We start from the raw sequence: 14,185 nt of genomic DNA on the forward strand, positions 1-14,185 counted from the left end.
ATATGGTAAAATAGCCTAATTATCGGGGATGTGGATGGGAGCTTAAAAATATCCTAACTATAGGGATGTAGATGAGAACCTTCTGAGAAGCAGATGTAAAAAGAAGGTATCGCTCAAGGCCAACGGATGAGGGAAGAATGAACATCTCGTTAGGAAAGAAGGAACAACTCGTTGGCAGGAAACAAGGCAAAGGTAAACAAAAAACTTCTGAATACTGTCCAACAGCAGGTCAAAGTCTGCTTTTTACAGAAAAATCCCTCTTGTGTGTGTCCCCAAGCAGAGGATCACCGCATTCCTCACAGCATGTTTCACTAGCAGACAGGGGACACCTTATTCAGTGCTCTGTGCAAATCTTGAGCATCAGTCTCAGTAGTTTTGTTCATTTTTCCCAGCATGTCCAGGCAGATTTTTGTGGTACCCAGGGACTCCATCGGGGATCTGGAGATCTTTACATCTTTGGGATGGAGGGCCAGATCCTGGTGAATTTGAAAAAAAAATTCCTGCCAGGATCTGTTGTGGGAACTGGGGTTATTTAGCCTCCAGAAAAGGGGGATGAGGAGAGAAAGTGGGGTCAGATGGGGACACCAGAGAGCTTGGTACCCTCCAGCAGTGGAGCTAAGTCAGAGAACTCGTTGCTCCTCCAGGCATCATCAGGCACATCCCATGAGGGCACACTACACCACCTCTCACCTCTTGTGCCCTTTTCCACATGCTCTCAGAAACGAGCAAGAGCTTTTGGCTCCCACGTTTGTAAGCAGGACCTGTATACATCAGCAAAGGAGCTGCCACTCTGCACTGGTATTTCTGCAGCTCTTGCAGGGAAAAAGCTTTGCCCTGAGCAGGAGTGAAGGAGGCAGGGAGCAGTGCCAGCAACAATCAGTTTCTCTTGGAGAGCTGTGCTTTGCCGGAGTTTCATACTCTTGGTGCTTCCCCACCTGGCCTCACTCACCCAGGGCCTCCATCCCTGCTTCTGCCACCTCCTCCTCCACCATCTCCAGCCCCCAACTGTGCCCGGCCCTTCTTCTTGGGCAGTCTGGCCAAGAGCTGCGAGGAGCACCCCCGGCAGCCATTTCGTGACAATGAGGGCTGCCCGGGGGCCATTCTGTGGTGAGGAATGGCCACCCTGGCAGCCATTTTGTGAGGTGCCATGGCTGCCCTGGTGGCCTTTGCCATTCCCCACTTTTTCCCTCGCTCCTCAATACCTGTCCTCCCTTGCCCTGCTGGCAGCACTTTGCCCAGTGCAGCCCAACAGAGCAGCAGCCCTCTTTGTGGCCAGGGCCCTTTGCTGGCTCCTGTTCAGCTCGGTGCCCACCAGGACCCCAGGCCCTTCTCTGCCAGGCTGCTTCCAGCCGGCTGCCCCCAGCAGGTGCTGGTGCTGGGCTTGCTCCACCCCAGGGGCAGGACCCTGCGCTTCTTAAGGAACTTCTTGAGGCTCCTATCAGCCCTTTCCTCCGGCCTGTCTGTCTGAGCTGGCTGTGAGCCCCAGGGGTGTCCAGCCAGCACCCGTGCTGGGTTGGTGGCCCTGGGAAGAGGCTTGTGCTGCTGGACGCTTCTCTGCCTCTGCCAGCGCCCCAGAAAGGGCACAGCAGGGCAGGTGTGGTCCTTTGCACAGCCTAGGGCTCCGTTTCTCAATGTCCCTCAAAGAGCATTTGGGGAGCCTCCCGCAATGCAGCCCCAGCTCTTGCTCCCCTTCCCACTGCTGCAGCAGGGTGCTGAGCTCCCCCAAGGGTGCCGGTCCCTGCCTCAGTGGGCAAAAGGGTCCTGTGAGAAAAATATCAATAATTTTCCCAGAGGGGATCTTCTGTGAAGCTATCTTATTCGCAATTGCAATGGCAGGCATCCTGCAAGCAGGAGCGCACAGTAAAAGTTTATCCTAACCTTATTTTCCCTATTACCCGACACCTGATTTCTCCCGTTTCCTCAATGACTGAGTACTGCAGGTTCACAATCTACTTGATGCCCTTCTATACCGAATATGTACAATTTTATTTGACCAATTGTTGTCGTGGTTCTGCTCGAGTGGGCAGCCAAGCTCCACCACAGCAGCTCTCTCACTCCCCCTCCTCAAAAGGAAGGGGGAGAAAGTATGTGAAAAGGACTCAAGGATTGAGATAAGGATGAGAAAATCACACAATAATTATTGTAATGGGCAAAACAGACTCAGCATAAGAAGATAGATAGTAAGATTTATTGCTCGTTACTAACAAGCTAGAGAATTGAGAAACAAAGGAAAGGAACCAAAAGCACCTTCCCCCCCCATCTACCCTCTTCCACCTCCTCCCCCCGAGCGGCGCAGGGGAATGGGGGAATGGGGGTTATGGTCAGTCTACAGAGCTTCTTCTCTGCCGCTCCTTCTCGGTCACTCTCTGTCCCTGCTCCACGCGGGGTCCCTCCCACAGGATGCCGTCCTTCCTGAACTGATCCTCTGTGGGCTTCTCACAGGCAGCAGCTCTTCCAGAACTGCTCCAGATATGGGTCCGTACCACGGGGTCCATCCCTCAGGAGCAAACTGCTCCAACCTGGCTCCCCTACGGGCAGCAGCTCCTGCCAGGCCACCTGTTCCTGCATGGGCTCCTCTCCACGGGCTACAGGTCCGGCCCGGAATCTGCTCCGGCAGGGGTCTTCCACAGGCGGCAGCCTCCGTCGGTGCAGGGCCACCTGCTCCACCGTGGTCTCCTCCACGGGCTGCAGCGTGGAACCCTGCTCCACCATGGTACTCCATGGGCTGCAGGGGGACATCCTGCTTCACCATGGTCCTCACCACAGGCCGCAGGGGACTTCTGCTCCGGCGCCTGGAGCACCTCTCCCCCTCCTTCTACACTGACCTTGGCACCTGCAAGGCTGTTTCTTACTCCCTTCACACTCCCGGCTGCTGTGTGGCACAGCGTTTTTTTCCCTGTCTTAAATATGCTCTCACAGAGGCGCAAAACAACATTGCTTATTGGCTCAGCTCTGGAAAACAATGGGGCCCTTCCCAAACATGGGGCAGCTTCTAGATCTTTCTCACAGAAACCACCCCTATGGCTCCCTGCTACCAAAACCTTGCCATGTAAACCCACTACACTTTCTTCCCAGAAGAGCCCTATACCAGAAAGCAAGCCTGGCTCAGTGGGGAGTGTCCCCTCGTGGCCAGGATGGCCCCTGCTCAGGAGGCAGGGACCTGGTAAGGGTAATGGGGTCACAGGGACAGGGCCCAGCCCAGTGCTGGGTGGAGGTTACTTTGAGGCTGTGGAGAAGGGCGCTTGCTGCCTGAGCAATGGCCTCCCTTCACTACTGCCTCCTGAATAGACCCTCTGCAGAGTGCCCCAGGCATGGGCCCAGCTCTCGGCTCATCCCTGCTGTGCCCAGGGAGAGTTCGGGGTGATACCAAATCTGGCTCCTACCTTGGCCTTGGTGTTGTGTATCCTGGCCACGAGGCTGGTCAGAACTGGTAGGGCCAGAAAGTAAGGGGTACATGGCATCCCAAGGAGATAAAGGCCCAAAGTACTCAGGTCCCAAAAGGTCAGTAGCACCTCCAGCCTCCATGTGTTCATCTTGAACACGGTTCTTATCCTGAAGCCTGAAGCTCACACGCTGTTCTCACTCCGGCTCCTTGCTCACAGGCGTAAATTCCTGGAGTGCATTGAGGATAACGTCCAGGTACTAGACAAACCAACCAGAGAAGTGTTACTGGACCTGACGTTCACCAACGCAGACAAACTCATTAAGGAGATAAAGATTGGAGGGTGTCTGGGCTGTAGTGACCAAGCCCTGGTTGAACTGGTGATCTCAAGGAATATGGGCCTGGTGAAGAGCAAAGTCAGGGGTCTTAACTTCCAAAGATCGAAATTCCAGCTATTTAAAGACCTAGTGATCAAAATCCTGGAGCAGTGTCCTTAGGGACAAAGGAGCTGAACAGAGCTGGCAACTCTTTCAGGATGCACCACAAGCAGCGTAGCCAGCAGGGTGTAGGAGGGGATTGCCCCCTCTGCTCTGCTCTCGTGAGACCCCACCTGGAGCCCTGATTTCTCCCATTTCCTCATTGGCTGAGTACTGTGGGTTCACAACGTACTCAATGCCCTTCTATACCATGCATGTACAATTTTATTTGACCAACTGTTAATTTTTCCTTCCCCCCCCCCCCCCTTCTTCTTTTATGAGTAGAGGGCCCGTGATTTTTGTTTTTCCTGATTTCATACTGCTCATCCTGTTTTTCTTAGCTATCCTCCTTATTTTGGTACAGGGGGACTTTCCCCTTACCTGCTTAACACACTCCCCACTGCTGTGCTGCACAACCACTTTTGAATATGCAAGGTTAGTGGGATTTTCCACTGCAAAAACACCTTCTTTTGCAAAAACACAACTTTCTTTCTCACAATTCCCTCTTTTCTTACTCCTATTGTTATTTTTGCACCTCTTCACATACCCCACTCTGGAGTTTTTCCAACATTAAGGCACAGTATATTTGTTCAGATGTCACGGGGGGTGACAGATATACAATGCCATTATTATTATATACAATATTATTATTATATTATCATATACAATGTACAAATACATTATTACTATTATATGCAATGACAGATATACAATGCCATTATCATTATTATTATTATTATTATTATTATTATACCAACAAGTAGTTATTTGAGCCAATTCCATTCAGGTAACCACAAAGTTAGTTTCTCCCAAATGTTTTTACATCCCCAGGAAGTGTCATCTTGAGCCACTCTATGTAGGATCTTGCTGTGTTTTTTTTTTCCAAATATTTTTGAGATCAGTCAAATTCGTCCCGTTTGATGTACATGTATACAGCAACTAGCATTAACTACAGCACATGCTTCTCCTTGTGAGGTTATTAGTAAATCTAATATCATTTGATTCCGGAGTACTATTATTACAAACTTGTTACCTCCTTTTGTAGTGCCTGGTCTTCATCCAGCATGTTCTTTTCTAGTTCTTCAATTATAGGTGAGATATTTACAATACCTTTTACCAATTCATTCACCCCTAACCAAGGTAAAAACCACCTTGCAAAACTGTGAAATGCCCTGTTTCTTTTTCCTAGAAGTTTCTCTGGAGTCCTCTCAATTCTGCATGTGGTCTCAAGGGGCTTTGGCTTTGTGGGTTTTCAATAATAGTTACATGTGAAATTATTGCCCCCAGGGTGCAAGCTCCCTTCCACCCTAGGGTCAACACCTTCCTGGCTTTATGGCCACATAGCCAGTACTGCCACTTGCCATTTGGGACAGGCCATTCGGTTACAGGATTCTCATGTTGTATCTGGTGTGCATTATGTATATGTGCAGTTTGAGATCAATGAGCTCTTCCCCATCACAACTATGGTGCAGGGAGCACCAGCATTAAAAGGGTTTCTCAAATAAAACTCCCAGCCTAACCAAAACGTTCTTTTATCTTTTATTGCTGCCTCTCCCTACACCATGATTGACATGGTGTGGGAGAGCGCAGTCATCTCAGGTGACGTCTGCTGGTCCCCTGTCATGGGGCCAGCACATACCAAATTTCTTTCTTTCCCAAGCTGGATGGTTGTTCTTCGAGTGCTTCTCCACACTCTGCTCTTAATCCGCCCCCACAAGTGCCGGAGACACTTCACCAAGCCACGGTGACCTAGGCCCACGAATATCACCTGTGGCAGTGGCTCCAACCCAGCTCTCTGCAGCCGGTCAAGGGCATCCGGGACAGGTGGCTGTGCCCATGGGGGCAGAGGCCACATGGGATCTGAGGCGTGGAGAGAGTTCCCCTGTCCTGCTCCACGCACAGCCACAGTGCTAGTGACTGTGGAGTGTGTCTCACGCTGATTTACTTTAGGATCCCTTCCCTCCTTCCTGCTTGGTCTCTTCTGCAGGCTCAATCCCTCTTGTGCGTCCCTAGGGAGAGGCTCAGAGCATTCCTCACAGCATTCCGCACAGCATTCCTCGCAGCATTCCTCAGAGGAATCCTCAGAGGAATCCTCAGAGCATTCTTCATTACCCGCATTTTTGGGTAGCTCTACCATTTGTTTCCATTCATGTACCATCTTCCCACCGACAGCCAGTTCAAAGCCTAGCTCCACCTTAATTTTCACCTCTTCCTCGTACACCAGGATGTCCAGGGAGTGGATGAAGATGGTCAGAATGGGCATGGCATGGGTTGCTGCTGCACTCTTGCTGTGGTGTGGACAGCTGCTCGTGAGGCACCGACGGCACTTCAGGCAGACGGGGAATACCTTATTCAATGCTCTGTGCAACTCTTGAGTATCACCCTCATCAATTTTGTTCAGTTCGCTCAGCAGCTCCTGGCAGATTTCTGTGGTGTCCAGGGACGCCGTCAGGGATCTGGAGATCTCTTGTGTGTTCATGATGGAGGGCTGGATCCTGTTGAATTCTGATCTTGTGGCCCCTAAAGTTCTTCTTCGATGGCCATCTGATGTCTCCCATGGCAAATGCGTTGCAGACACATTGTGTGTTGCTGCGCTTTGGATGTTGCTTTCACTTTGTCCTTTTCTTTGTGGTTTCAGCTGGTTGTGGGGGGAGCTGTTGGACAGGAAAGAGCCAACACCATCCGTTAGGCTTCTCCTTACAGAACAACCGGGTGATCTCCCAGCATCCTGCAGACAGCCCTGCCAGCTCTGGGATGCTCTGGGAGACGTAAACTCTTGGGGACATGGGGCAAGCTCTGTGCACAGCTTGGGGCTGGGCCTCTTCCTGCCCTATGAGGAAAGGGCCGTCCTGGTCCTGGGGCTGGGGACAGAGAGGGGTGCTAGGAATGGGGCCAGCCAGTGCGCTGTGTGGGAAGGGCTACAGTGGTACTCAGCGGACTGAGGGGAGATCTCGTTCTGGCCTTCAGCTTCCTCATGGCAGGCAGCGGAGGGGCAGGCACTGATGTTTTCTGTCTGGTGAGCAGTGGTAGGCCCCATGGGAAAATCATGAAGCTGCATCAGGGGAGATAGATTCAGGTTCGCTATTACGAGAGGGTTCTTCACCAAGAGGGTGGCTTGGCATTGAAACAGGCTCCCCAGGAAAGTGGCCATGGGCCCAAACCTGCCAGAGTTCAAGAAGCGTTCAGACAATGCTTGCAGAAATACGGTTTGATTGGGGGAAGGGGCATGTGTGGGGCCAGGTGTTGGACTTGATAATGCTTGTGGGTCCATTCCAACTCAAGATTTTCTGTGATAGATTCTGTGGATGTCAGCAGAGAGCGCCTGCTCTACTGCTAAGGGGCAGCTGCTCAGGCAGGGGGATGTAGGTGTGGGGCTCCCCATCCAGGAGCTCCCAGAGGGGAATGCTCCATACAGGAGCGAGCTCCGCTTACCCTGCTAGCAGATTGTTTACAGGTACCTCCACATCATGCCAGGATCTTGACAAAACTGTTGGGGTAGAAATATGACTGAGAATGAGCCAGGGCTTCCACTGTGGGGACCCAGGCGGCAATGGCATCTCATGGCCAGAGGCCGCTGCAGAGCCTGGCACAGCTCTGGGATGGGGCTGCTCACCTTTCTGTGCCTTCCTCTTGCTCTTCCAGCTCACTTTCTTCCCAGAAGAGCTCTATACCAGAAAGCAAGCCTGGCTCAGTGGGGAGTGTCCCCTCGTGGCCAGGATGGCCCCTGCTCAGGAGGCAGGGACCTGGGAAGGGTAATGGGGTCACAGGGACAGGGCCCAGCCCAGTGCTGGGTGGAGGTGACTTTGAGGCTGTGGAGAAGGGCCCTTGCTGCCTGAGCAATGGCCTCCCTTCACTACTGCCTCCTGAATAGACCCTCTGCAGAGTGCCCCAGGCCTGGGCCCAGCTCTCTGCTCATCCCTGCTGTGCCTGGGGAGAGTTTGGGGTGATACCAAACCTGGCTCCTACCTTGGCCTTGTTGTTCCGTATCCTAGCTGTGAGGCTGGCCAGAACTGGTAGGGCCAGCAAGTAAGGGGTGCATGGCACCCCAAGGAGATAGAGGCCCACAGTGCTCAGGCCCCAGAAGGCCAGCAGCACCTCCAGCCTCCATATTTTCAGCTTGAACACAGTTTTCATCCTGAGCCTGAAACCCAAACACTGCTCTCACTCCGGGTCCTTGCTCACAGATGTAACCTAAAACACAGCACCCAGCTCATAGCAGTGGCCCTGGGAGAGCAGCCCCAACACTCCCAGCCAAAAGGATGCCTGGGGTCTGGGCTTTAGGCACCTGAAAAACCCAGCGAGCACCCTGCTCCTACCCACCACCGTGCTTCTCCGCACAGCTCCGCTACCACACTCAGCTGACGCTGACTGTGGCCACCTCAACACACTTGGCCTTCGTCAGCTGCTCGATCAGCTTATTCCTCGCTGACGCGCAGGCAAAGTGACAGCCAAGCCCCCAAACCGCACTTATATAGGGCCACGTTTGTGATGCAATGATGACATCACTTTGACCACATAGTGGTTGCCATGGCACCCCTGGGTGGAGCTGCACTTGCTGTCCCCAAGCAGGGACCTTTGTCAGGGCAGCATTGACAAGCCTAAGCCTCGCTGAACCTAAAACCTGGACATATACACCCAGGGTGGTGCAGAAAGCTATGAAGCCGTTGAGGAAGTGGCCCCAAGACCTCCACTGAGGGTTTGTGGGGCAGCACACCCCAGGACACAGCCCAGAGTGTGAGGGAGGGTCCCTAGGGGCCATCATGGCAGCCACTGTGCTTGTGGCACTGGAGCTGGGGTCTTAACTTCCAAAGATCGAAATTCCAGCTATTTAAAGACCTAGTGATCAAGATCCTGGAGCAGTGTCCTTAGGGACAAAGGAGCTGAACAGAGCTGGCAACTCTTTCAGGATGCACCAAAAGCAGCGTAGCCAGCAGGGCGAAGGAGGGGATTGCCCCCTCTGCTCTGCTCTCGTGAGACCCCACCTGGAGCCCTGATTTCTCCCATTTCCTCATTGGCTGAGTACTGTGGGTTCACAACGTACTCAATGCCCTTCTATACCATGCATGTACAATTTTATTTGACCAACTGTTAAATTTCCTTTTTTTTTTCCCCCTCCTTCTTCTTTCATGAGTAGAGGGCCCGTGATTTTTGTTTTTCCTGATTTCATACTGCTCATCCTGTTTTTCTTAGCTACCCTCCTTATTTTGGGACAGGGGGGCTTTCCCCTTACCTGCTTAACACACTCCCCACTGCTGTGCTGCACAACCACTTTTGAATATGCAAGGTTAGTGGAATTTTCCACTGCAAAAACACCTTCTTTTGCAAAAACACAACTTTCTTTCTCACAATTCCCTCTTTTCTTACTCTTATTGTTATTTTTGCACCTCTTCACATACCCCACTCTGGAGTTTTTCCAACATTCAGGCACAATATTTTTATTCGGATGTCACGGGGGATGACAGATATACAATGCCATTATTATTATAATACCAAGTTATTGAGCCAATTCCACCCAGGTAACCACGATGTTACTTTCTCCCAGATGTTTCTACATCCCTGGGAAGTGACATCTTGAGCCATTCTATGTAGGATCTTGGTTTTCTTTGTGTGTGTGGTGTTTTTTGTTTGTTTGTTTTTTCCCCAAATATTTTTGAGATCAGTGAAATTCGGCCCATTTCATCTACACAGATCCAGCAACTAGCATTAATTACAGTGCAAGCTCCTCCTTGTCTAAGAAAAATCTCAAATAATTTTCTTCAGGAAGGATCTTCTGTCAATCTATTTTACTCACAATTCCAATGGTGGGCATCCTGCCTATCAAGAGTGCATTACAGTAAACAAACCGTAACCTTTTATTCCCTATTATCCGATGCCTGATCACCTCCCATTTCCTCATTGCTGAGTACTACAGGTTCACAAGCTACTCAGTGCTCCTCTATGCCACATATGTCCAATTTTTCTTTCTTTTCAACCCTTTAATTTCTCCCCCCCCCCTTTTTTTTTTCCCCTTCCTGATGTTTTGAGAACCTGTAAACTTTGTTTTACTGTTACCATACTGCTCATCCCGTTTTTCTCAAGCATCCACCTTATTTTGGCCTTCTACTGTCCACACACGTACTTAACATTTCTCCTTATTATGACTACAAAACTACCTTCGAATACAGGAAATTAGTTCTCTCCTACAAAAACACAACTTAGTTTCTCACAATTGTGAGCTTAGTAATAAAAGAAATGCCATTCAATTCAGCAATACTATTTCTGCTAACTTATCTCCCTTTTCTTGCATCCAGAGTGTTACTTTCTAGTTCAATTATAAAAGAGAGATTTAAAATAGCTATTCCTAATTCACTCACCCCTAACCAAGGTAAAAACCACCTTGCAAAACTGTGAAGTGCTAGAAGCTTTACTAGAGAAGACACTGCACCAAGCCACCCTGACCTAGGTCCCTGGATGCCACCCGCAGCAGTGGCTCCTTCCCAGCTCTCTGCAACCCGGCAAAGGCATCTGGGGCAGGTGGCTGTGCCCATGGGGGCAGAGGCCGCATGGGGACTGGGGCGTGGAGAGAGTCCCCCTGTCCTGCTCCACGCACAGCCACAGAGCTAGCGACTGTGGAGTGTGTCCCTGCTGCTCCTTCCAGCTCGGTCTCTTCAGATGTCCCTTCTGCAGGCTCAATCCCTCTTCCTGCCCCTCTGTCACCAGGCCATGCCAGCTGCTGCCCCTCTGGGGCCAGGCCAGGCCATGCCAGCCCCTCTCTTCTCCCCTCTCTTCAGCTCCTGCCAACGGGCCCCTGCCCCCTGCAGCCCTTCCCCTCACTAACCCAGGGCCTCTGGTCCTGCTGCCTCCACCACCTCCTCCGCAGCTCCAGCCCCAAACTGGGCCAGACCAAGCCCTCATCAGGGGGTCTGAGAGCACCGCCCCTGGCGGCCATTTGGGCAAAAACGAGGCCAGCTCCCACAGCCACTTTGTGGGGTAGAGGAGCCACCCAGGCAGGCATTTTATGGGTGCCTTGGTGGCCATCTTGTCCTGGCTGAGGGGAGGAGAGCCAGCATGGCTGCAGCTGGAAGGGGGCTCTGCTGTGGGTGCTGCCATGGCTGCTCCTCCTCTGGGGCTGAGCTCTCTTCTGCCTGACCCGGGGCTTTCCCTCGGCACTGGGCAGTGCCCAGAGTGCAGACAGGGTGCTCAGGGGATCACTCTGGCCAGCGTCCCCCCCGGTCCTAAGCCACCTCCTCCCCTGTCTTCAGCCTTTGCCATTCCCCACTTTTTCTCTCACTCCTGAGTGCCTGTCTGGTGCATTTCTCTTTTCTTAAATACGTTCACCATGAAACCTGAGAGAAAGGAGAGGGAGCAAGTCAGGACAACTTGTGTCAAGGGCTTCTCAAATAAAACTCCCCACCACACGAATAGGTTGTTGCTGTGTCTTTTCTTGCTGCCTTTTCCTACACCATGATGGACATGGTGTGGGAGAGCGCAGTCATCTCAAGTGACGTCTGCTGGTCCCTTGCCATGGGGCCACCACATCCCAAATTTCTTTCTTTCCAAAGCTGGACGGTTGTTCTTCGAGTGCTTCTCCACACTCTGCTCTTAATCCGTCCCCACAAGTGCTGGAGACACTTCACCAAGCCACCATGACCTAGGCCCACGAATATCACCTGTGGCAGTGGCTCCATTGCAGCTCTCTGCAGCCGGTCAAGGGCTCATTAATCTCGTTCTGTTGGTCAGCAGGTCCAGGCAGATTACAGTAGTGTCCAGGGACGCCATCAGGGATCTGGAGATCTCTTGCATGTTCATGATGGAGGGCTGGATCCTGGTGAATTCTGAGTTTGTGGCCCCTAAAGTTCTTCCTTGATGGCCATCTGATGTCTCCCATGGCAAATGTGTTGCAGACACATTGTGCGTTTCGGAATCCAGGCAGCCTTTCTTCTAATGTTTCTCAACACTCTGCTCTTCATCCGTCCCCAGGAGTGTCGCAGACACTGCATCAAGCCACCCTGACCTAGGCCCATGAAAGCCACCTGTGGCAGTGGCTCCATCCCAGCTCTCTGAAGCTGGTCAAGGGCATTTGGGGAAGGTGGCTGTGCCCATGGGGGCAGAGGCCAGATGGGATCTGGGGTGTGGAGAGACTTCCCCTGTCCTGCTCCACGCACAGCAGTGGAGATCTTTTGCATGTGGGGCTGGATCCTGTTGAATTCTGTGCTTGTGGCGCCTAAAGTTCTTCCTTGATGGCCAGCTGATTTCTCCTGTGGCAGATGTCTTGCTGAGGCAGCTACACTTTGGACGTGACTTCTACTTGTTTTTGTGGGGTGGCTCAAAGACTGAAGGAATGATACCTGTGTATAAATCAAAGAACGGGAAGGGTGTTGGTGGCTAACGAGGATGTGTTGGATAGTGTGGGATGTGAGCCTAATGCTGAGGGTATGGAATAAGGGATGGAGATTGTACAGGTTTAATAGTCAGCTAGCGGTGAGGATTGCTTTTTGCATCACGTCTTTTTTTTTTTTTTTGGTTATTTTCTCTTTTCCCTTGTACCCAAATTAAACACTTTGCCCTTCAACCCATGAGCTTTTCTCACTTTTGCCCTTCTGATTCTCTCCCCCATCCTGCTGGAGGGGGTGAGTGAGAAGCTGGGTGGGGTTCAGCTGCCCACCGGGGTTAGCCCGGAACAGGAAAACTGCAGTAGAGGAATGATTTTTTTTCAGGACAATTGCTCAGCCACGCTCAAACCTTGAGGAAAGCAGCATCCACAGGCATGCAGCCCCTCCTGGCACGACCACTGGGGTCCTGCACCGAGGACATGGAGCGTGACCCCGCTGAGCATGAGGATCCCAGCCCTGCTCCCACCCTCGGAGGCTGTTCCTGAGTCACCTGCACAGCGAATGGCTCCTGCAGGAGGATTTCCTTGCAGCCAGAGCAGGTGCTGCCTGAGTCAAACTCTAATGGGCGCTGGCACTGTACATGCCTCGAGCCTGCAGATGCCCTGCCTGGCCCTTCCCAGACTCATGCCGCAGACCAGGCTCTGCTTTAAGCAGCGAGGGGATGTTAGCAAGGGGGTAGCAGGGACGATAAGGGCAGCGACAAACACGGTGATGGATGGGCAAGGTCAGCAGTTCACTGCAGATCAGTCGATCTCTGGCACATGCACATCACCTGCATCCCCCGGGACATGACAGAGGAGGCACAGGGCTCTGGGGTGAACCCTTGGTCTTGATTATTGGCACAGTGTCCATCAGCTAGCAGAGAAGTCTGTCCTCCTTCACCAGATGGGGGGCTGCGGGCTTTTCTTTCTGCCTCCCCAGAGCTGCAAACAGCTCTGCACAGCACAGGTCAATGCTCTGATCTCTCCCATCCTCGTATGTCGATCCCCCGTGGTGGGAATCGCTCAGCACTGCCTGCCGTGTTCCTGGAGGTGATAAATGACCCCCAGGCATACAAGCACTTGGCCCCGCTGGCCTGGACCCATCCCAGTGAGTCCGAAGGCACGTGGATGTGCCAGATGGCCAGCTCCTGTGGCCAAACCAGACTTCCCACAGCTCGCAGCCTGCACCACCAGCACACAGAGCACTGCAAAATGCTTCTGTTATTAACAATCCCTTAAGTATATTACACCTACCGCAACAATCCTCTTAGAGGAAGCCATCAAGACAGATGATAAAGAACAAGGTGTCACTTACATACACCTAGGCTTTAGCCCGGATGGAAAGAGCACGGCCCAGGGTGCGGGAAGAGGTCACAGGGCTCCGGGACTCTGCTCAAGGCTCTGCCCCCAGCCTGCAGCCAGGAGGGCTCCAGCCCCTGAGCCCATTCCTCTCTGTTTAGCCTAAGTGGGCGTGCTGGGGGAATCGCAGAGCAGTGATTCAGACCAACCTAGAAATTCTGTGATTCTGTGATTCAACGCCCAGCTCATCCTCGGTGCCATTTGGTGGCCACAAAACAAGGTGTCCTCCTGTGGCAGATACACCCAGCTCCTGTTCTCAGCATCAGTCTTGCTCAGGTTACAAACCACAGGAAACCTCGGTGTGAGCGTTCCCTGAACTGGGCAGCTCCTTAATTAACAGCACTGGGCGGTTACTCACAGCCGTGACCACAAAACAGGGGGTACAGCCCTAGAACAGGTGATCCATTGGAATTACTCATGGAGAAGTAGCAATTTACACGGAGAGACCAAAACCAATGTGGTAGAGGACTGACTACGAGCCAAGCGCTTTATCTCATTAATAAAGCAGTCAGAGAAGGCCTAACGAGCTCTCCTTGTGGAAGCAGCAGATGTGATGCCCACTGGGGCTGGAATGCCTCTCAGGGTTATTCCTCAAATCTGAGATCCTTACATGCT

At 52.2% G+C, this 14,185-nt stretch overlaps 1 protein-coding gene across 1 annotated transcript; it reads right to left on the reverse strand.

Annotated features, from left to right (window-relative positions):
* Positions 1–4,636: 4,636 nt before the first annotated feature.
* Positions 4,637–8,433, reverse strand: LOC311434421 (uncharacterized protein). The gene is made up of 3 exons (XM_084514586.1): positions 7,472–8,433; positions 7,291–7,345; positions 4,637–6,512 (listed from the first exon to the last, which is right to left on the reverse strand). The coding sequence occupies exon 3, from the start codon at positions 6,335–6,337 to the stop codon at positions 5,414–5,416; it is 924 nt and encodes a 307-aa protein (XP_084370712.1). The 5' UTR covers positions 6,338–6,512; positions 7,291–7,345; positions 7,472–8,433; the 3' UTR covers positions 4,637–5,413.
* Between the last annotated feature and the right edge of the window lie 5,752 nt (positions 8,434–14,185).

Source organism: Aythya ferina (assembly GCF_964211825.1).
Source record: "Aythya ferina genome assembly, chromosome: 3".
Classification (NCBI taxonomy): domain Eukaryota; kingdom Metazoa; phylum Chordata; class Aves; order Anseriformes; family Anatidae; genus Aythya; species Aythya ferina.

Coding starts and splice junctions, on each gene's coding strand:
- LOC311434421 (XM_084514586.1), bottom strand. CDS start 6,337: ATGAACACACAAGAGATCTCCAGATCCCTGACGGCGTCCCTGGACACC.